Raw genomic sequence first — 21567 nt, forward strand, 5'->3', positions numbered from 1 at the left:
AAACTCCTTTGACTGATTCAACAGTGAAAACAAATGAAGTATACTGGAAAAATATATTTATGCATTGCAGCCTCAGCAATAAGAAGGTAGCTTTCTATATTGACCCACCCTCCTCTACAAAAGCGACAGAATCTTCCAGCTGCAAAACTATCCTCTTCAAGTGCAACGTTACGGCAAGACGACCGGAGATCCAAAGCTGCTTTCAAGTGTATGGATACAAGTAAGTAGTCTTGTTGTAGCAAAATGAGATAATGGAGAACACTACAAATTAAATGAAGAAGAGCATTTAAAGAACTTGAATTTGCGCTACAGTCGTAATTAGGAAGGCGAATTTCCTGTAAAGGCACTTGTACCTCAAGTCTTTCATGTCAAAAAAAATCACTCATGGGATGTCGGTGCCATTAGCTGGGCCAGCATTTTATTGCCCATCCTTAGTTGCCCCTGAGAAAATAGCGGTGAACCATTTGGTCTTGGCACATTGATGCTACAGTATTATTCACTGATTTCACTCATTGTTTCAAGTACGAAGAAGCTGCACAAAAAAGCTGGCATCAAGACCTGTATTTAGGACTAAACATATTTCAGTAGGTTTCCAGATCATTCCATTACTTGATACAGAATTTAATTAAAACTCTGAAGTGGGCAGAAATGTTTTTGAGGAGAAAGTGAGGACTGCAGATGCTGGAGATCAGAGCTGAAAATGTGTTGCTGGAAAAGCACTGCAGGTCAGGCAGCATCCAAGGAACAGGAGAATCGATGTTTCGGGCATGAGCCCTTCTTCAGGAATGAGGAAAGTGTGTCCAGCAGGCTAAGATAAAAGGGAGGGAGGAGGAACTTGGGGGAGGGGCGTTGGAAATGTGATAGGTGGAAGGAGGTCAAGGTGAGGGTGATAGGCCGGAGTGGGGGTGGGGGCGGAGAGGTCAGGAAGAAGATTGCAGGTTAGGAAGGTGGTGCTGAGTTCGAGGGATTTGACTGAGACAAGGTGGGGGGAGGGGAAATGAGGAAACTGGAGAAATCAGAGTTCATCCCTTGTGGTTGGAGGGTTGCTAGGCGGAAGATGAGGTGCTCTTCCTCCAGCCGTCGTGTTGCTATGGTCTGGCGATGGAGGAGTCCAAGGACCTGCATGTCCTTGGGGGAGTGGGAGGGGGAGTTGAAGTGTTGAGCCACGGGGTGGTTGGGTTGGTTGGTCCAGGTGTCCCAGAGGTGTTCTCTGAAACGTTCCGCAAGTAGGCGGCCTGTCTCCCCAATATAGAGGAGGCCACATCGGGTGCAGCGGATACAGTAAATGATGTGTGTTGAGGTGCAGGTGAATTTGTGGCGGATATGGAAGGATCCCTTGGGGCCTTGGAGGGAAGTAAGGGGGGAGGTGTGGGCACAAGTTTGCATTTCTTGCGGTTGCAGTGGAAGGTGCCGGGAGTAGAGGTTGGGTTGGTGGGGGTGTGGACCAGACGAGGGAGTCACGGAGGGAGTGGTCTTTTCGGAACGCTGATAGGGGAGGGGAGGGAAATATATCCTTGGTGGTGGGGTCCATTTGGAGGTGGCGGAAATGACGATGAATGATACGATGTATATGGAGATTGGTGGGGTGGTAGGTGAGGACCAGTGGGGTTCTGTTCTCAAGGGCGGAGGAGCAGGAAGTGGAGGAGATGCGGTGGAGAGCATCGTCAATCTTGGAGGGAAATTGCGGTCTTTGAAGAAGGAGGCCATCTGGGTTGTACGGTATGGGAACTGGTCCTCCTGGGAGCAGATGCGGCGGAGACGAAGGAATTGGGAATATGGGATGGTGTTTTTACAGGGGGCAGGGTGGGAGGAGGTGTAGTCTAGGTAGCTGTGGGAGTCGGTCGGTTTATAGTAAATGTCTGTATTGATTCGGTCGCCCGAGATAGAAATGGAAAGGTCTAGGAAGGGGAGGGAGGAGTCTGAGACTGTCCAGGTGAATTTGAGGTCGGGGTGGAAGGTAATGTGGATGAACCGTTCAAACTTCTCAAGGGCGGAGGATCGGGAAGTGGAGGAGATGCAGTGGAGGGCGCTCATGGGCGGAGGAGCGGGAAGTGGAGGAGATTCTCAAGGGCGGAGGAGCAGGTCCTCACCTACCACCCCATCAACCTCCATATATATCGTATCATCCGTCGTCTTTTCCGCCACTTCCAAACGGACCCCACCACCAGGGATATATTTCCCTCCCCTCCCCCATCAGCGTTCCGAAAAGACCACTCCCTCCGTAACTCCCTCGTCAGGTCCACACCCCCCACCAACCCAACCTCCACTCCCGGCACCTTCCCCTGCAACCGCAAGAAATGCAAAACTTGCGCCCACACCTCCCCCTTTACTTCCTTCCAAGGCCCCAAGGGATCCTTCCATATCCGCCACAAATTCACCTGCACCTCCACACACACCATTTACTGCATCCGCTGCACCCGATGTGGCCTCCTCTATATTGGGGAGACAGGCCGCCTGCTTGCGGAACATTTCAGAAAACACCTCTGGGACACCTGGACCAACCAACCCAACCACCTCGTGGCTCAACACTTCAACTCCCCCCTCCCACTCCACCAAGGACATGCAGGTCCTTGGACTCCCCCATCGCCAGACCATAGCAACACGACGGCTGGAGGAAGAGCACCTCATCTTCCGCCTAGGAACCCTCCAACCACAAGGGATGAACTTAGATTCCTCCAGTTTCCTCATTTCCCCTACCCCACCTTGTCTCAGTCAAATCCCTCGAACTCAGCACCGTCTTCCTAACCTGCAATCTTCTTCCTGACCTCTCCACCCCCACCCCCACTCCGGCCTATCATCCTCACCTTGACCTCCTTCCACCTATCACATTTCCAACGCCCTTCCCCCAAGTCCCTCCTCCTTCCCTTTTATCTTTGTCTGCTGGACACACTTTCCTCATTCCTGAAGAAGGGCTCATGCCCAAAACGTCGATTCTCCTGTTCCTTGGATGCTGCCTGACCTGCTGTGCTTTTCCAGCAACACATTTTCAGAAATGTTTTTGAAACAAGGAAATAAGTATATGAAACTTGTCCCAGTTATTATGCAATGTCCAATTTGTGCTATTATTAAGCCAAATACGTCACTATTACTGATCTCATGCATTAAAGGGTTAAGTATTAAAATAAAAGATGACCTTGTATCCAGAAACAAAGCACAATTCTGCACACTTCTGCATGCAACCTAGGTCAGGATAAAAAGTCAGATATTTCACGTTTGCATAATATGGAAAATGAAACAACATTCTGAAGCAGAATGTGAAACATGACTTTGCTTTTATGCAATTTGACCAATATATATATTATACACACACAAAATCCTATTTTGTAATCACCTTCATCTGGGATATTTTTGGATGTCTAAGAGTAAAACCAAACAGATTTAGAACATGTCGCCACCGGTCACAATCAGGATTCAATCAAGGTTAGGCAGTAATCCTTCGAGCATTGTTCATCATTTCTGGTCTACGGGTGGAAACTTCCTGTAGCAGCAGCTGTAACCTTGTCATCAAGACATAAATGCTCACAAAAGCATCTGTCTTTTACTTTATGTGTTCAGATAATGATGCTAATATTAGGCTAACACATTAAAAATAACCAAACAATATGCTTTCTGCACCAAATGTGCTTTACTTGATCTAATTTCTGCAGACATGCATCGTGATCCATGCACCTGTTTCAGGTCTCATGAAAGCTTTAATACCTTGAATAATTTAGCTCAGGTCTGTTTTCATCAAAATCCTAGGCAGTCTCAATTTTTAAAATGTTTATCTTGTGGCAGGTCAACAGGGCTGTTGCTACAATTTTTTTAAACATTGGTTGACTGCATTGATGCTCTTTTCAGCCATTTCTTTGGAATAAAATTACCCAGCAGAACTAACGATTCACAGCTCCCTTCATGAATGCACTGCAGGAAAGTAAGTCTCTAATATAGGATCAAGCCCTTAATAAAATTCCAATGAGCTTGATTTTAGGAGTGACTGATTTCACTCATAGCTGTAATGTAATTGGAATAGTTCCAGGTTAATATTTGGGAACATGGATTTGAATTTGAACACAACTGATGGTGAAGTTTGAATTCAGTAAAATCAGTATCAAAAATTAGTATAATAGCAGCCATGTAGCCACTGCTGATGCTGTAAAAATTCATTTACATCACAAAAACCCATTAGGGAAGGAAATCTGTAAATTCTTTCCTTGCTTAACCTACAGGTGACTCCAGGACGCAAAGAAGCGTGATTGGCTCTTAATTGCCTGATATAATAACCAAGAAAATCACTTAGTTGAATCAAACTGCTGTAAAGTCTCAAAGGAATGAAACTGGGTGGATCACGTGGAATCCATCTGGACACCAGAAACAGCCCAGGCAAACAGCCATGTTGATGCAACAAAGTCTTCCTTACCAATGTCTGGAAATTTGCACCAAAATTGCGTGGATCAATGATCAATTAAGTTTAAAAGAAGGGAAGAAACAGGTGATTCATTTTGATTGTAATAATAATAATAGATGTGGCACAGAGAAAGGCCATTCAAGCCAGTGAGTGAGCTGCCACTTTAAAGGCAATTAAGCAATTCCCATTCATCTGCCCTTGTCCCTTATCTCTATAATTTTTCATCCTTCAATTAATTGTTGAACTCCTTGTTGTAATCTAATGCAGGTAGTTCTCGGATAACCCACATCCCAGCAGTGCTATTTGTTTCTAATGTAACTGACCAATTAAGGAACGGGAGTTTCAAGAACATTTATCTCTCCTCATAATAGCACGATTCCAGCAGGGATCGCTTCGCGTGCTTCGTTCTGCATATGCGCCAATGTCAGCGCCGGTCTTCGTGCTGTTCTGCGCATGCGCCAATGTCAGTTGCCCACAGAGCAGCTTTCTGAGAGAGAGACATTGAGCAGTTTCCTGTAAAAGGTACAATACTCCTCGATTATCCATTTTTTTTGAGAAAATGGAGGGGCAAAGTAACAAGAAGGTTAGCAAGAAGTGTTTTGGTGATGAAATTGAGAACGGTGAACGCAAAAGAAAGGCAATAACATTGGAAGGGAAGCTAGATATTATAAAGTGCTTTGAGTGTAAGGAGAGAATATATGATATTGCTTGCTCAACAGGATTGAAGGAGTTTACCTTCGCACCATGATGACCTTCTGTCCCTGCATTACCAATATTTTTTAAATGTACTGTGTTGAATTTATTTTTATTTTGTTGATAAATATGATTGAGACCTTTATTCAGGTGGTGCTATACTTTGTATTAGACTTTTGGGTGATGTTTGAGCAATCGGGAGTGATATTTGTTGCTGGTCTGTCCCATACCCCACTTTTTCCATTGGCCCCATTATTCATATGAAGCGATTTTCTATTAAGCAACATTTCGCTGGAATGTAACTACGGCGTTACAGGAGAACAACCTATATTGCATCTGCACTCACCACTCAATCAGGCAGTTTATTCCAAATCTTGTAGAATACACTTTTCTGCTTGTTTTCTTTGGTTCTTTTGCCAAACATCTTAAATGTGTATCCTTTCATTATTCAGCCATTAGAAACCATTGATCTTTATTTATTGTCTCTAAGCTGCCCAGTATCAAATAAGAACAAAACAACATATCACACCACGTGACTTCAAGAAACAGTTGGAGGCACTGGATACTGCAAAGGCCAAGAGCCTGACAACATTTTGGCAATAGGACAAAGTGAAGACTGTAGATCCTGAAGAAGTCAAAAAGTGTGGCACTGGAAAAGCACAGCAGGTCAGGCAGCATCCAAGGAGCAAGAGAGTCAACGTTTTGGACATTAGCCCGTCATCAGGAATGTACTTATGTCCCAGAACTTGCCACTCCCTTAGCCAAACTGTTCCACTACAGCTACAACGCTGGTACCTAGCCAACAATGTGGAAAATTGCCCAGGTATGTCCTGTACACATAAAGCAGGACAACGCCTATCCAACTATTACTGCCCCATCAATCTATTCATGACCATCAATAAAATGATGGAATGTTTTATTAATAGTGCTATTAAGCAGCACCTGCTCAGCAATAACCTGCATACTGACACTTTCTGCCAGAGTCACTCAGGTCCGGACCTCCAGGCCTTGGTTTACCAGAGGTGAAGTGAGAGTGACAACCTTTGACATCAAGGTCGCATTTGATCGAGTGTGGCATCAAGAAGACCTAGCAAAACTGGAATCAGTTGAAATCAGGGGAAAATTCTCCACTGGTTGGAGTCATACCTGGCACAAAGGAACATGGTTACGATTGTTGGACATCAGCCATCTCAGCTCCAGAACTTTGCTGCAGGCATTCCTGGCTCAACAATCTTCAGCTGCTTCATCAAAGAACTTCCTCCTATCATACAGTCACACATGGACATTTTCATTAATGTTTGCACATTGTTCACCATCATTCCTGACTCTTCAGATACTGAAGCAGTCCATGTACAAATGTATCAAGATCTGGACAACATCCAGGCTTGGGCTGACAAGTGGCAAGCAACATTTGCACCACACAAGTGGCAGGCAATGACCATCTCCAAAAAGAGACAATTAACCAATTTTCACTCCCCTATTTCAGTGGGTGAGGCCCTTGCCTCAGACAGTTAATTATTTAACAAATATACCCATATGTTGAATTAGACAGCGAAGGACCTTCAGACATTCACATGGGCTTTAGTGTAAATCTATAATTTAGCACAAACACCAGTTTTTACCGTTTCTCTCCGGTCTCTTCCACTATCCAGAAGCCAAAGTCTCCTTTTTTTGTAAAGAATACAGCTTTTTCAGTTCTGTAACCACCACCAAATCATCTAATTAACAAATTAATAAATAACAAAAAACTAACACTGCTCATCACAGACAGTGTAACAATGACAAAACAAAAAGTTGGGGAAAGCAAGGGAGAGAATTAAATCAAAACAACGTTGGAGACAGAGAGAGAGAGATGATGCAGTGCAGTCTCTGCAGAGTTCACCAGCTTCTGAATGCTTCAAGGGCAATGGTGGGCATGATGTTCTCTCCTCCCAAGGGCATCTGGGTAGCCATGTAGCCATGCGAGAGAGGCAGGCAGACAGACAGACAGACTGCAATTGAGACCTCCTCCACGCCCCACTGCCTGTGGACAGACACTTTAGCCAGACCTATGAGGAGGACTTCTGACCTGTCTGTGCTCTGTATCCACTCCTGGGTCTGGGGTGGTTGGAACAGGCAAGGATCCAGAACCCATTGCTTTTAAAAAATTTCTAATCAATTTGCTCAGTTATGCAATTGTCTGCTTGGCTCAGAGGTAAGGACACTACCGCTGCACCACAAGAGCCCTCAAGAACCCAGTTCCTTTTTCTTTCCTTTTATTCCTACATCCAGAGGTATGTTCACACAGCTGACCAGCACTTTTTCCACCTCCAAATCACTCATTTAATGTTTCACATACTATCCACCACCACTAAATCACCCTGTTAAAACAAACCAGCTCTTTTTCTTCATAATACAAAATCCAATGTGCATGGCCTGCTCTCCAACAACTCTGAAGCTGTTCTGCTCAATCCTTAAAGAGCCTTACATTTCTAATAGTGCCAATGACTGGTTGTGTCATTCAGAATGCAACACCAACAATAATATGAAGGTATTTTATTGACACTCAATGTGAGTCTAGTTAAGAACATGCATTCAGCGGCAATGAGCAAGGGCCTCAGGAAAGTAACCTGCAGGCAATGTTAAGTTCCCCATGCTTGTCTCCAATTCACTTTTTGCACCTTCATTGGTTCAAATATCTCTAACATTTTTACTCAACAAACTTTTATTCAAGATCAATCCTGAAAATGTCAGTTTGCACAGCAACCAAAGTCTGTTGGGTAAGTCACATAGCAAGTTCCTCTATAGTCCTTTGTGAGATAGTGTACCTTGATTTTAGATTATACTTTTTTGTTCTGGATCTCCCTGGAGAAGTAATGTCTCTATATTTGTACAAGTAACTTGACCATTCTAAACACTTCAAGTAGTTTAGCCTTAAAACAAGACACAGGCCTTGTCCAGCTGGACAACACTTCTGAATTACGACTCTCTGGAGATAAAGGTCAACATACCAAAAGCCTTTAGGGGTAAGTACGTTTTTGGTGTAAGTACATTTTCAAAAGAAGTAGGTGTGTTTGTCCGGGCCTAAGGAAACTTGGGCGTATGTAGCTCATAAATCCTCACTTCCTCCCTCATCCATACTGTTCCAATGCACTTCCCTGACCATCAATGACAATTCCTGCAGATACGCAGAGGTGACCTCCAGCCATGCTCATGTCATTCCAGTCCTCGACCTCCTCATTTTGAATTTTGGCAGGGTTGGCCCTGGTGAAGTCATGGAGTTAAAAATGCCTCGATCCCTTTCCAATGGTCCCTGCCCATTCGTCCAGAATTAAAATCCCAGCTTCTCCAGTTTCTACTTCTTTGGAAAAATAAGAGCAGTCCGAACCTTTTCATCCTACTGTCTGACTGCATAACAAGAACACGTTTTTTCAGTTCCTACTCAACAGAGATTGAACTTCTCAGATTAATGTGATCTAAATAACTGAAAACTGCTTACAGATTGCAGCTATTTACAAGGTTATTGCAATGGACAAATGTTTACATGGGAGTGAACAGAATTCAAATTAAGTACTTATACATGCACAGTGTGCAATACATTCGAGACTGATGCCAAGTACATGCATAGGTCATTGAGGTTTCTACAACACTTGTTACTAAGCACCCATCCCTCCAGTTTCTGAATTTCCTTAGTTGGCATGTAGCCCCCAAATCTGCTTAGACAGATGCACAATACAACTGTCATGAAAATGCCTCCTGTGCAAACGAGCAGCACGTATTGCAGAACTGATTTGCTACTTTTGAGTTATCAGTTTACTCAATAGAATTCTGAGTCATACAAGGAGAAACATAAACAGAAAAAACCAGCTGCTCTGCCAAGGTAACAGTTTTCAGAGTCAGTGCGAATTAACTGATTTAATTTGCAACCCTTTATGAAGGGGCCAGACCTGCATCTTTTCTCAACCAGATTGAATTAGAATTGAAAGGGTCAGTGAATGGGGTATTGCTATGTATTTAATGAAGTCTAAAGTTCTTCTGGCAACTTCCACTGCCTGAGACATTGTTGTCATTAACATGCAACCTGCATATTTCAGATTACAAGGATCAAGTTCCTTCATTTTTCACTTCCTCCTCACCCATTTCAATGATAAATACAGCAGTTATCCAAAACATGTCAGCGTGTACAATACTATCAGGTGACAGAAAATACAGAGAAAAGAATCAGTAAAAACACAAGGCACAGTTATTAACAATGTAACAACCATATATTAAAAATGAAGCTGTCTTCCATCAATCCCAAACTCATTTAACACATATGCTGGAAATGTTATTGTAATACAGAGGCCATGAAACAACCCAACCTACAATAGAGACTGTCAGGGTCTATTTTTAAGAACTTGAAATTTGAGTGTTTATACCTCACAGCATATACCATGCACATTATAAAAACAAAAGATGATGCACTGCTGCTTTCAAAATTTAGACAAGAACATATGCAGAGTCAAACACGCAGATTGTCAACACTTGTAAATAGGCAAAGAAAATCATTCCCGGGGACTATTAATTTTAATACTTTTCACGATTGGACATATAACACAAGAAATGTTAAGTTGTCCAGTGGGAGGTTTCATAATTTAATAAGAAAATATATTACTGTAGATATAGACTAAAAAAAAACTTTTATTGCAGTTTTTAAGGAATTGATCATCTATTAGCAATGATACCAAGATTTTTCCAAGAATCCAAAAAGATTGATAGTCTAACAAAAAGTCATAAAATGCAAAAGGGAAAATTCACAACAAGAAACACCATCATCTGCATCGGAGAACTGGAAAAGTACAAATGTTACACCTGTGTTTAACAATAGGTGAGACACAAACCTGGCATGGGGAGACAATACCTCAGAACAATATTTACCAGCATTTGAACCAATACCAGCTAATACATGAAAGTCAGCACCCGATATGGTAAAGACAAATCCTTTTTGATGAACTTGACTCAATTATTTGGTGAAATAATAAAGAGGGTTGAAAAGAATAGTATTATTGATGTGAAATGTACAGACATTTGAAAAGTCTGTGATGAAGCACCACATCACACATTCATTAGCAAAATTAAAACCATGGAATTAAAGTAACAATAACAGCATGGATAGAAAACTGACAAAGGGTCTGTCAGCAGAGCATGCAGGTGAATGGCTGTCTATCAGGTTGAAGGGACAGACACCCTGGCATTACCAAAGATCAGTAATATTCATTTTTAAGTATACTATCTATCTGCATTTGGTAAACAAGGCATAACTTGTAGATTGTCAACATCCCTTCCTTCTCTATACGAACTACGAATTAGTGCAAAAGTAGGTACCATTTGGTACGTTGAGGCTGCTCTGTCTTGAGTAACAACATAGCTGATCTGATTATTCCATGGTCCCATCCCTCTCCTGATAAATTCTTTCCACCTGTCTTTCCTGCTGGCTTTTAAACAAGAGTTCCAACACTCAGGACAATGAGAGAGAAAAAAAGACCTCCTTATTTCTACCTTAAATGAGTAACCATTAACTTTTAAATGGTGATGCCAAGTTTGAGATTCTTTCACAAGAGGAAACATCCTTTCCACATCCAGCTAGTCAAATCAACTCAAGGTTTTAAAAATTTCAATCAAGTTGCCTCTCACTCTTTTAACCTTCAGCAGATACAAGCCTACTGTGTCAAACCTTTCCTCTTCATGCAACCAACCCATTCCAGGTATCATGCAACCAACCCATTCCAGGTATTAGTCTTGTAAATCTTCTCTGAATGAGTTGCAGTACGTTTATATCCTTCTGTAAATAAGGAGACCAATACTGAAGAACAGTGGTCCAGATGTGGTCTCACAAATGCCCTGTATAATTGAAGTGTTACCTCCATAGTTTTTATAATCAATTCTTCTAATAATAAACAATAACATTTCATAAACTTTCCTAATTACTTTCTGTACCTGCACACAAATATTTTGCAACTCATGCACTAGGACACCCAGATCACACTGCAATTTCTCACCATTTAGATAACATTTTTTTTTATTCTTGCTGCTAATTTCATGTTTTTCCACATTACCTGAAGTTATATCGTACATAACAAATACAATGTCACCTAAGCCATATGATTTCATAAACAGTGTATCTGTACTTCTAATAGAAGGTTGCAAGACAGGCCAATAAAGTGCCTGTGTCAAACCAAGGCTTTTTTTTTATTTGTTCTCAGAATAAGGGCATTGCTGGTTAGGCCAGCATTTACTGCCCATCACTAATTGCCCAGAGGACAGTTGAAAGTCAACCACATTCCTATAGTTCTGGAGTCACATGCAGGCCAGACCAGGTGAGGATGACAGATTTCCTTCCCTGAGGGACATTAGTGAACCAGATGGGTTTTTAATGACAATTGACAATGGTCATCTGTAGATTCTTAATTCCAGACATTTTTCCTTATATTTCAAATTCTACGATTTGCCATTGCGGAGTTTTGAACTCAGGTTCCCAGAACATTAGCCGAGTTTCTGGATTAATAATGTAGTGATAAAACCACTAGAACATTGCCTCCACTGACTTCCAAACATAAATAACATCAATTGTAGAAAACCCCAAACAGATGGATGTAAGGGAGGAAAATATTCCATTTGGTATCAAATAACTTGCAGTGGACAAGCAGCAATAGAAGAAATGGATTTCTGCCGTGCTATTAGGCCCTAGGGACATTAACTTGTAATAATCTTTCCTTAACCAACACTAACAAAAACAAATTATAACTTGACATGAATTTTCATGAGTATACAATAAGATGAAAAACTAAAAGCATTTTTATTGGTTCAATTAACCTTTTATTTGGACAGAGTGAGTCACAGTGAAAACTGCAATGCTCACATGATTGTTTCTATTCTTGTGTAACCTGCATTGGCACTGTCTGGGAAACAGCTAACCTGGAATGATGTCAGGCTAAAGGAAATCACAATTTCTTGCAGGAAAATAGATTACAAATGACAACTATCCTACAGTTGGTTTACACAGAAACGTAGGAATTAGGAGGAGTAGGAGGAGTAGGCAAGTCAGCCCTTCAAGCCCGTTCCATCACTTAACATGATCATGGTTGATCTTAACCTGGTCTCAACTCCACTTTCCTGCCTGCTCCCCATTGCCCTTTCTCCTGTTTTTCATCAGAAACATATCAATTTGTTTCTTGAATCTGTTCATTGATGCTGCTTCCACTGCATTCTATGGTAGTGAAATCTACAGATTTACAACCACCTGAGAGAAGTAGTTTCAACTCATCTCAGTTCTGAACATATCGCCTCTCACTTTTTATCTATGCCCTCTGTCCCACAAGGGGAAACGCCTGTTCAATGTTCACCTTATCAATCCCTTTCAACATTTTATATGTCTCAATCATATTCACCCCTCATTCTTCGAAACTCCAGTAAGTACAAGCCCAAACTATTCAACTATTCCTCCCACGACAGCCCTTACATCCCTGGAATTAATCGTGTGAACCTCCTCCACTGCCACCGCATCAATCCTTAACTGAGGAGCCCAAGACTGGACACAATAATCTCAACGTGATCTCACCAATGCTTATACAATTATGATAATTATAATCCAGTCCTTTATCAATAAATGCCAGGTTTTATGTGCCTTTATTAAATGCTGCAACTGCATACCCATTTTTTAATGGTTCATGCACAAGGATGCCCTGATCCCTCTGTACTGACACTTTGAATCTGCTTCCCATTTAGGTAATAATTTACCCTTTGTTTTTCTGGCCAAAATGGACAATCTTGCACTTAACCACATTAAACTCCATCTGCCAACTTCTGTCCCATTCTCCTAGCCTGTCAATTTCCATCTACTGCGTCATCACAACCTGCTTTCCCACCTATTTCAGTATCATCTGTGAACTTTGCAATGTTACACTCTGTCCCTGCTTGCAGATCATTTATATAGATTGGAAATGGCTAACGTCCAAGAACTGAACCCTGTAGCACCCCACTAGTTATGCCATCCAGAGAAGCAGCCATTATTCCCAACTTTCAGCCTTCTATCAGTCAACCAATCCTCCATCCAAGCCAATATTACGCTTAACCCCTTGGATCTCATGTTCTGGATCAGTCTTTTATGCAACACCTGACTAATGTCTACTGGAAGTCTAGATAAACCACATCCATAAGATACCCATTATCTATTTTGTTGGTTCCATGCTTAAAGAACTCCAGCAAGTTTGTCAATCATGACTTGCTCTTCACGAAACCATGCTGGCACTGGTGAATTCAGCTTTGTTTTTCCAAATGTTCAGTTATCTCCTCCTTTATGACAGACTGAAGCAACTTCTCCACTACAAAGGTCAAACTAACTGGTCTGTATTTTGCCACTATTGCCTCTGCCCTTTTTTAAATAAGGGCATCACGTTAGCATGTTTCCAATCCACTGGTACTTTTGCAGAATCCAGGGAACTTTGAAAAATCATAACTAATGCATCCACTATCTCTGCTGCCACTTCCTTTAATACCCTAGGGTGTTAGCCATCAGGCCCCAGGGACTTATCTATCTTTAATCCCATCAGTTTACTTAATAACTACATCCTAGTTATAGTTATTTCACCAAGTTTCTCTGTACTAACTGCAGTTTTTGGGAAGAAATTATCTTTCACTGTGAAAATAGAGACAAAATATTGGCTTAATGCCTCTGTCATTTCTGAGTTTCCCATTACTATCTCGCCATTTTCGTCCTCTAAAAGGCCAACATTTACTTTCACTATTCTCTTACTTTTTACATACTTAAAGGAGGTTTTGGTATCAGTGTTTATGTTTTCTGCTGGTTTCCTTTCATACAATGTTTTACAAGGTTTCTACAAATACAAGGTTTACAATTATTAAACTCACGTTATCATATGAGCATCAAAAATAGACATCTTTTGAATCCAGAGAAAGTATATTCCTGTCAGGGTGCAAGGGAAGGCTGGTAGGTATAGGGAATGCATTACTAAAGAAATTGAGGGTTTGGTTAAGAAAAAGAAGCAAGCATATGTCAGGTATAAACAGAATAGATCGAGTGAATCCTTAGAAGAGGAGAAAGAAAGTAGGAGTATACTTAAGAGGGAAATCAGGAGGGCAAAACGGTGACATGAGATAGCTTTGGCAAATAGAATAAAGGAGAATCCAAAGGGTTTTTACAAATATATTAAGGACAAAAGGGTAACTAGGGAGAGAATAGGGCCCCTCAAAGATCAGCAAGGCGGCCTTTGTGTGGAGCCGCAGAAAATGGGGGAGATACTAAATTAGTATTTTGCATCAGTATTTACTGTGGAAGAGGATATGGAAGATATAGACTGTAGGGAAATAGATGGTGACAAATTGCAAAATGTCCAGATGACAGAGGAGGAAGTCTTGGATGCCTTGAAACGGTTAAACGGATAAATCCCCAGGACCTGATCAGGTGTACCCTAGAACTCTGTGGGAAGCTAGAGAAGTGATTGCTGGGCCTCTCGCTGAGATATTTATAAGATCGATAGTCACAGGTGAGGTGCCGGAAGACTGGAGGTTGGCAAACGTGGTACCACTGTTTAAGAAGGGCGGTAAAGACAAGTCAGGGAACTATAGACCGGTGAGCCTGACCTCGGTGGTGGGCAAGTTGATGGAGGGAATCCTGAGGGACAGGATGTATATGTATTTGGAAAGGCAAGGACTGATTCGGGATAGTCAATATGGCTTTGAGCGTGGGAAATCATGTCCCACAAAATTGGTTGAGCTTTTTGAAGAAGTCACAAAGAAGATTGATGAGGGCAGAGCAGTAGATGTGATCTATATGGACTTCAGTAAGGCGTTCGACAAGGTTCCCCATGGGAGACTGATTAGCAAGGTTAGATCTCATGGAATACAGGGCGAACTAGCCATTTGGATACAGAACTGGCTCAAAGGTAGAAGACAGAGGGTGGTAGCGGAGGAGAGTTGTTTTTCAGACTGGAGGCCTGTGACTAGTGGAGTGCCGCAAGGATTGGTGCTGGGCCCTCTACTTTTTGTCATTTATATAAATGATTTAGATGCGAGCATAAAAGGTACAGTTAGTAAGTTTGCAGATGACACCAAAATTCGAGGTATAGTAGACAGTGATGAGGGTTACCTCAGATTACAACAGGATCTGGACCAGATGGGCCAATGGGCTGAGAAATGGCAGATGTAGTGTAATTCAGATAAATTGCGAGGTGCTGCATTTTGGGAAAGCAAATCTTAGCAGGACTTATACACTTAATGGTAAGGTCCTAGGGAGTGTTGCTGAACAAAGAGACCTTGGAGTGCAGGTTCATAGCTCCTTGAAAGTGGAGTCGCAGGTAAATAGGATAGTGAAGGCGGCGTTTGGTATGCTTCCCTTTATTGGTCAGAGTATTGAGTACAGGAGTTGGGAGGTCATGTTGTGGCCACTATTCTCTTACTTTTTACATACTGAGGAAGTCAAATGTGCATGAAACAGAAAATAAATACCAAATGAATATTCATGGATTTTTTCTCTGTATTCTATGAACAGTTTAATAGTGCATAGTACAAACTTGGTCTCATTTTGAAGGCTTGTTGCTTGGTCAAATGTGGTTATGGTATCTTCTCTCATTTCATCTTCATGTTTTTCATCCTACATCAGGAAGATAAATAATGTTAAAAATGAATTCATTTTCACAATACAATTCTTTCTGGGGAGTGGGGTAGTGGGCAGGTGTTAAATTACAGTTATGCTACATTACAAAGTGGTAGAAAAAAGGGTCAGAGCTTTGAATAGAGTCCTTTACGGCAATCATGAGCTGAACAAATTCCAGGCAGAACAGCAGCACAAATTTAATACACTGCTTTCAAGTAATTAGTAAATCAAATGATGCCACCAGCCCCTCCTAGCTTTTCCTTATCAAGGAATAAAGTTGTCCCAATTCTGACATTTTGCCTTTTTTGATTCAATATTATTTGACCAGAGTCAGAGGGGACAGGAATGGAGAGGGGTTAAGCAGGCAGACACACATGCTAATAAAAAATTGAGAGCAACGCCTTGTTGAAGTGCGATGATTGTCACTGTGGTAGATAAACATAGCAGCAATTTTACACAAAGCAAGATCCCACAAACAACAATGAGATAAATAATCTGTTAACCGGATTTTGGTTTTGCTGGATAAGATAATGTTAATCACATTTGCCGAAATGGCTGGCTTAACTTCAAGTATTGTGCGATACTTTTAACCTCAGTAAGGATCACCAATTACAAAAGACAGGATCTGAGATAGTCTCAGGTGAAGAACAGAACCTCCATCAGTGCAGCAAGTCCATCATACTGCACCAAAATGTCAACATAAATTACCCAACAATAGAGTTGAGATCACCGATGCTTTGAATTTGAGATGTGGAGGTGTTGGATTGGAGTGGACAAGGCCAGGAGTCACACCATACCAGATTATGGTCCGATAGATTTATTTGAAATCACAAGCTTTCAGAGTGCTGCTCCTTCATTAGGTGAAGTGCCTGACTTCACCTGACGAAGGAGCAGCGCTCTGAAAGATTGTGATTTCAAATAAATCTATTGGACTATAACCTGGTATGGTGTGACTTCTGACTTTGTATCTGAGAGGAAACGCTATCAACAGAGCAAACAGTTTGGAAGCAAGTAACGCGATCAATATTTTCTTTGTCATTACATTTTTCAACATGCTGAAATACAATGGGATAGGTCAAAATCAAGGCAAAACACTGGTAAGGCTCTAGTTAAAATGTGTACAAAGTTGAGCAGTCAGTTTAAAATGAATGCCGAAACCATGACGGGTAACAAAAAGAAATTCACTTTTACAGCAACGATGAGCAACTATACTAAAGTGGAGGGACATGGGTGCTTTTCTAGCCATGCCACACTTGTTGGCAATCCTTCAGGATGTCTATCTTCTGGATAGCAACAAAGCCAATGAACCCCGCTTCAAGTTTTCTCAATACAATCCCAAATGTTGAATCCAATCAAAACAGCCTCTTTTGACTGAAGTAAAATGTCTTTAAAACAATTGCACATGGATTCATTAGAGGTATTTCCACTCTACATAAACCGTGTCAGAGGAGTTTTACAACAGTTTCGAATTGAGTTGTGCTATAACAGTCCTTAGTTTGGAGACTGATTCCAAAACTTAACAGTAAGGAAATTCCTCTGCACTAACTAGCCAGACAGTGCAGAATAATTTGATCTGCAGAGTTCCGTGGTGGTTTAAGATCTTGGCTTTGCAGGAGGAAATAAACTCATCCTCTGACCATTAGGGCACTGCGTCACCAGTACAACCACCACATGCTGCTCCTCACATATGAACCATGACTCACACATTATCAACTCTTCAAGTCCATAAGCTGTCTCCACAGTACAGTCTTTGCAAATGCATACTGGTGGATTGTTCTGGACTACAGGTTATGGTTGCAGGTTGTTTTTCCACACCTACATAGTTTTCTATATGCAAGTATTGTAACTGAACAGGGACTATTTGGCAGGCTGGAGTACAACCTTGAAACATGAGTAAAACAAAAGTGAGAGATCTGAAACAAAAAAAAACAAGATGCAGGAGAAACGCAGCATATCTGCAGTAACTGTCTAGAGGAAACAGAGTTCATGTTTCAAATCCCAGTGAACTTCTCTTCTGAAATGACACTTTCATATTGGACTTTAATGTTAATTCCATTTCTCTTTCAACAGATGATACCAGACCGCTGAGTTTTATTTTCACAAAATCAAGTTCCTTCCTCTTAATTTGTTTTTGTTTAAAAAGAGCAGGGGTTTCATTCCAGCTCTCACATGGTGAGCTAGAAGGCTGAGAGCTCAGTATGGGCAAATCATAGATGCAGATAGGAATGACACCCACAGTCTAAGAATTATTTCTTTAAAGACTACCAGCTTACGATTATAATGTGGAGAAAATGTTTCAATTTTATTACAATCAAGTTCAGTGGTACCCTTTTCTGTGTAGAGGCTAATAAGAAAACAAAATGCACTAAATATCATAGGAAAAACTAAATAGATCACAAAATTGAATCAATTTATTTCTTAGTTTACCTGAAAAACTTGTTCTTTCTTTACATACTCTTCATCAATTTCTTTAGCATAGCCATTTGGATCTTCACTCATTGTTATTTGTCCTTTGGCTGTAATAACAGTTCAAGAATTCAGATATCATTAGAAAATGAGCAAATGTCACATTATTTCAACAACCAAAGATCTAAGTAGATACAAGTTCATGAATAAAGAGGATGCTTTGTCTCTAATTAAAGCTCTTCTGATCATGATAAAACTGCTTTGTGTAATCAAACCTTTTACCAACTGAAGTGAAAATTTATAGCTGATGCCAAATTTCTAACTTCTACATAACTTCTTCACTGTCCACATCCTATGTTCCTTTAAGCCAAAATTACTCGGTGGAACAATTTTCCCACATATGTGCCCGGTCAAGAATTTTTGCTTATCCTTTTAAACTTCTTGGTCAATAATCCAATGAGCATCAATCTTCCAAAACAGAATTAGAGCCTGCACCCCCCAAGTAATTTTTTTTGTGAATTACGAGATGGTTCGACAATGACTGAGCAAGAGAAGATTTTAAGGTATTTACCACGGATGAGTAAGAACATGTCTCGATCTAAAGTATGTGCCACAAGATCCCCAAATAATCCAGTGAGTAGCTGAATAACAGAGACAAGCAGCAGGTTGTGGCTTGGTTCCTGTTCTTCGTTGAATTATCTCAATTCACCCAAGCTGACGGTAAGGTCTTATAACTGGCCTCAACTCCAAAGATTAACAAGGAGAAACACAATTAAGATTTTTGCTTCTGGTTGCTTTCCACTTCCAAGAGCATGCAGAAGACAATTAAATAGCTCCAAAGGAATTAGAGGAGAGGAACAAGGAGAAGAGTCTGAGAAACATTCGTGAACTAATTGTGGGTGGCACGGTGGCACAGTGGTTAGCACTGCTGCCTCACAGCGCCAGAGACCCGGGTTCAATTCCCGTCTCAGGCGACTGTGTGGAGTTTGCACATTCTCTGTGTGGAGTTTGCACATTCTCTGTGTGGAGTTTGCACATTCTCTGCGTGGGTTTCCTCCGGGTGCTCCGGTTTCCTCCCACAGTCCATAGATGTGCAGGTTAGCTAAATTGCCCGTAGTGTTAGGTGAAGGGGTAAATGTAAGGGAATGGGTCTGGGTGCGTTGCGCTTCGGTGGGTCGGTGTGGACTTGTTGGGCTGAAGGGCCTGTTTCCACACTAAGTAATCTAATCTAATTTACTCCAGAATTCCTAGCAAGAGAGTTTACAAGTATTGCCAATTAAATTCAAATTTCTCACAGAAGGAACGATGAATATTTCAATAATGTCCGCATCACCCCAAGCCAGACTCTGCTGTTCCCAAATGCATCATATCATGCCATCTGAAATAAAGCTACCAACCTGAAACACCTCAGATCAGATTAGCTGAGGCCTGAGATTTGTTTAGTTGCTCATTCAAATTCACAGGATAAAGCTTTACCCCATGAGTACCCTGTTTATTTTATTCCATACATTAAAAGTTAATTAGATAAACAAACTGCAAAAGCAAGTTGTCTCTACTGGTGCAGTACAATCCTCGGTGGCTTGGCTTCCAATACACCTCAGGGTATTGTGACTACTAATTGGATTATTGTTATGTAATATTAGGTTTAGAGTTTATCTTTCAAACAATTTCTTCAAAATAAGGTTTTTCAAGGAAAACAGCTCTAGTAATGAGCACATAACATGATCAAAACACCCCAGCTGCTTCTGAACTATTGAGCTGCACTTCATATCTGGGAAAGATACCAAATCCTATTCACCTCAATCACAAGCATCCAGACAGGTCTTGATATAATGTCTTGATGGATCTCTGGTACCCAAGGATACCAGACTTGACAAAAAGCAATAACTTCACTGATAGTGGGCTTGTTGTTGATAGTCTTTCTGGAGTAGTTCAGATTTAAAGTACCATTGATCCTCAGCATTCAATTTTAAACATAGCGAGACAATAACTCACACAGAAACACAGAACTTTATAATGCAATCTATAGGATGTCCCCAGACTCTGGGTGGCTTGTTAGGCACATCCTTTAAAAAGAAAAGAAAAGGAATTGACTTAAAGGTCTTTATCAGTCTCTTTTAAAACTGCATATTGTGGTAATGATTCGAACGGAAACAAATCTAAATAACTACACAGGAACCTCGATTATCCGAAGGACATGAGTGGGAAGTAATTCATTCAGTTAATCGAATGTCAGATAATCGATGCTGGATAACAGTTAGTCACACATCGGGACTTTATGATCTTGCTCGCATCATGCCAAATTCGGTTAATTGAATTCCAGGTAATTGAGCCCCAAAATATTGCCATCCACATGAACAGAAATTTACTTTTCAAGGAAAGTCTGTTTTTAATTACTCAGAATGATTATTTTATCCAGCTCCTAACACAGAGTGCAGTAGGTTTCTGAACTTAAAAGGCCTGCATGCCAAGATATTCACAATGTCCCTGTCAAACTAACTGCTACTTAAGTGTGAGGACACTGACATTTACACTGTGGAATACCACCCCATGCAAAATGAAGAATGCACTTGATGAAGTATACAACACTACAAACAAACTTTCTCGAGACAGAATAGAGTTCTTGTTCATCATTGCCGATGACTTCAACCAGGCCAACCTCAAGAACGTGGCAGCAAACTATCACCAACATGTCTCCTGTCCCAACAAGGCCCAAACATCCTTAATCATTGCAATACTAACAAAGACGCCTTCCGCTCCATCCCCCATCTACATTCTGGAAAATCAGAACACAATGCTGTGCTCCTCCTCCTCCTCCTCCTGGGTCGAAGCATAAGGACTCAGTACAGAAAGTAGTGCAGAGGATGGTCGGAGGCAATGGAAGGGCTTCTACAGTACTGTTTAGAGTCAGTGTTCAAGAACTCGATGACCAACCTATGCACGTAGGCCACTGCCGTTACATACTTCATTAGTGTGTAGAAGACTCTGTGCCAAAGAAGTTAACCTGAACGTTCCCCAACCAGAAACCATGGATGACCGGGAGATCCATTCTCTATTGAAATCCAGATCTGAGGCGTACAAATCTGGCAACCAGACACAATCTTTGTAAGACCAGAGGCAATATCAAACTAAGCTTGAGAACCAGACTAACCACACTGACATCCGTCATTTGTGACAAGGCTTACATGGCATAACAGGCTACAAAGCGAAGTCGAACAGAATCGCCGGCAACAGTATATCCATACCAGAGCTCGATTCATTATATGCTTGCTTTGAACAGAAGGTCAGTGAAACAATGTCACCTATCTCAACAGCCTCAGATGCATCTGACTCCAAAGTCACCACCGCAGACATTAGATGGGCTTTCTTGAGAGTGAACCCACGGAAAGTTACTGGTGCGATGAAGTCCCCTGCCTTGCAATCAGTCCCTGTGCAGACCAGCCAGTGGGAG

At 41.4% G+C, this 21567-nt stretch overlaps 1 protein-coding gene across 8 annotated transcripts in view; it reads right to left on the reverse strand.

Annotated features, from left to right (window-relative positions):
• Positions 1–21567, reverse strand: part of LOC122550075 (zinc finger protein 438-like) — a 269065-nt gene that overhangs the window by 104054 nt on the left and 143444 nt on the right. For 7 of the 8 annotated variants that reach the window (XR_015757244.1, XM_087987500.1, XM_087987499.1 and 4 more), the window contains 2 exons: positions 18138–18226; positions 15628–15707 (listed from right to left, as the gene is read on the reverse strand). Coding sequence is in view for 7 of the 8 variants with exons in the window: in XM_043690584.2 (XP_043546519.2) it covers positions 15628–15707; positions 18138–18226 (169 nt within the window). In the remaining variant the exon portion in view is untranslated. Of the gene's footprint in view, positions 1–15627; positions 15708–18137; positions 18227–21567 lie in introns of those variants that run through there. The other variant, XM_043690592.2, reaches the window with a different exon arrangement.

Source organism: Chiloscyllium plagiosum, unplaced genomic scaffold (assembly GCF_037043375.1).
Source record: "Chiloscyllium plagiosum isolate Xiang-an unplaced genomic scaffold, Cpla_swu_hap1 HiC_scaffold_5, whole genome shotgun sequence".
NCBI classification, from domain to species: Eukaryota; Metazoa; Chordata; class Chondrichthyes; order Orectolobiformes; family Hemiscylliidae; genus Chiloscyllium; species Chiloscyllium plagiosum.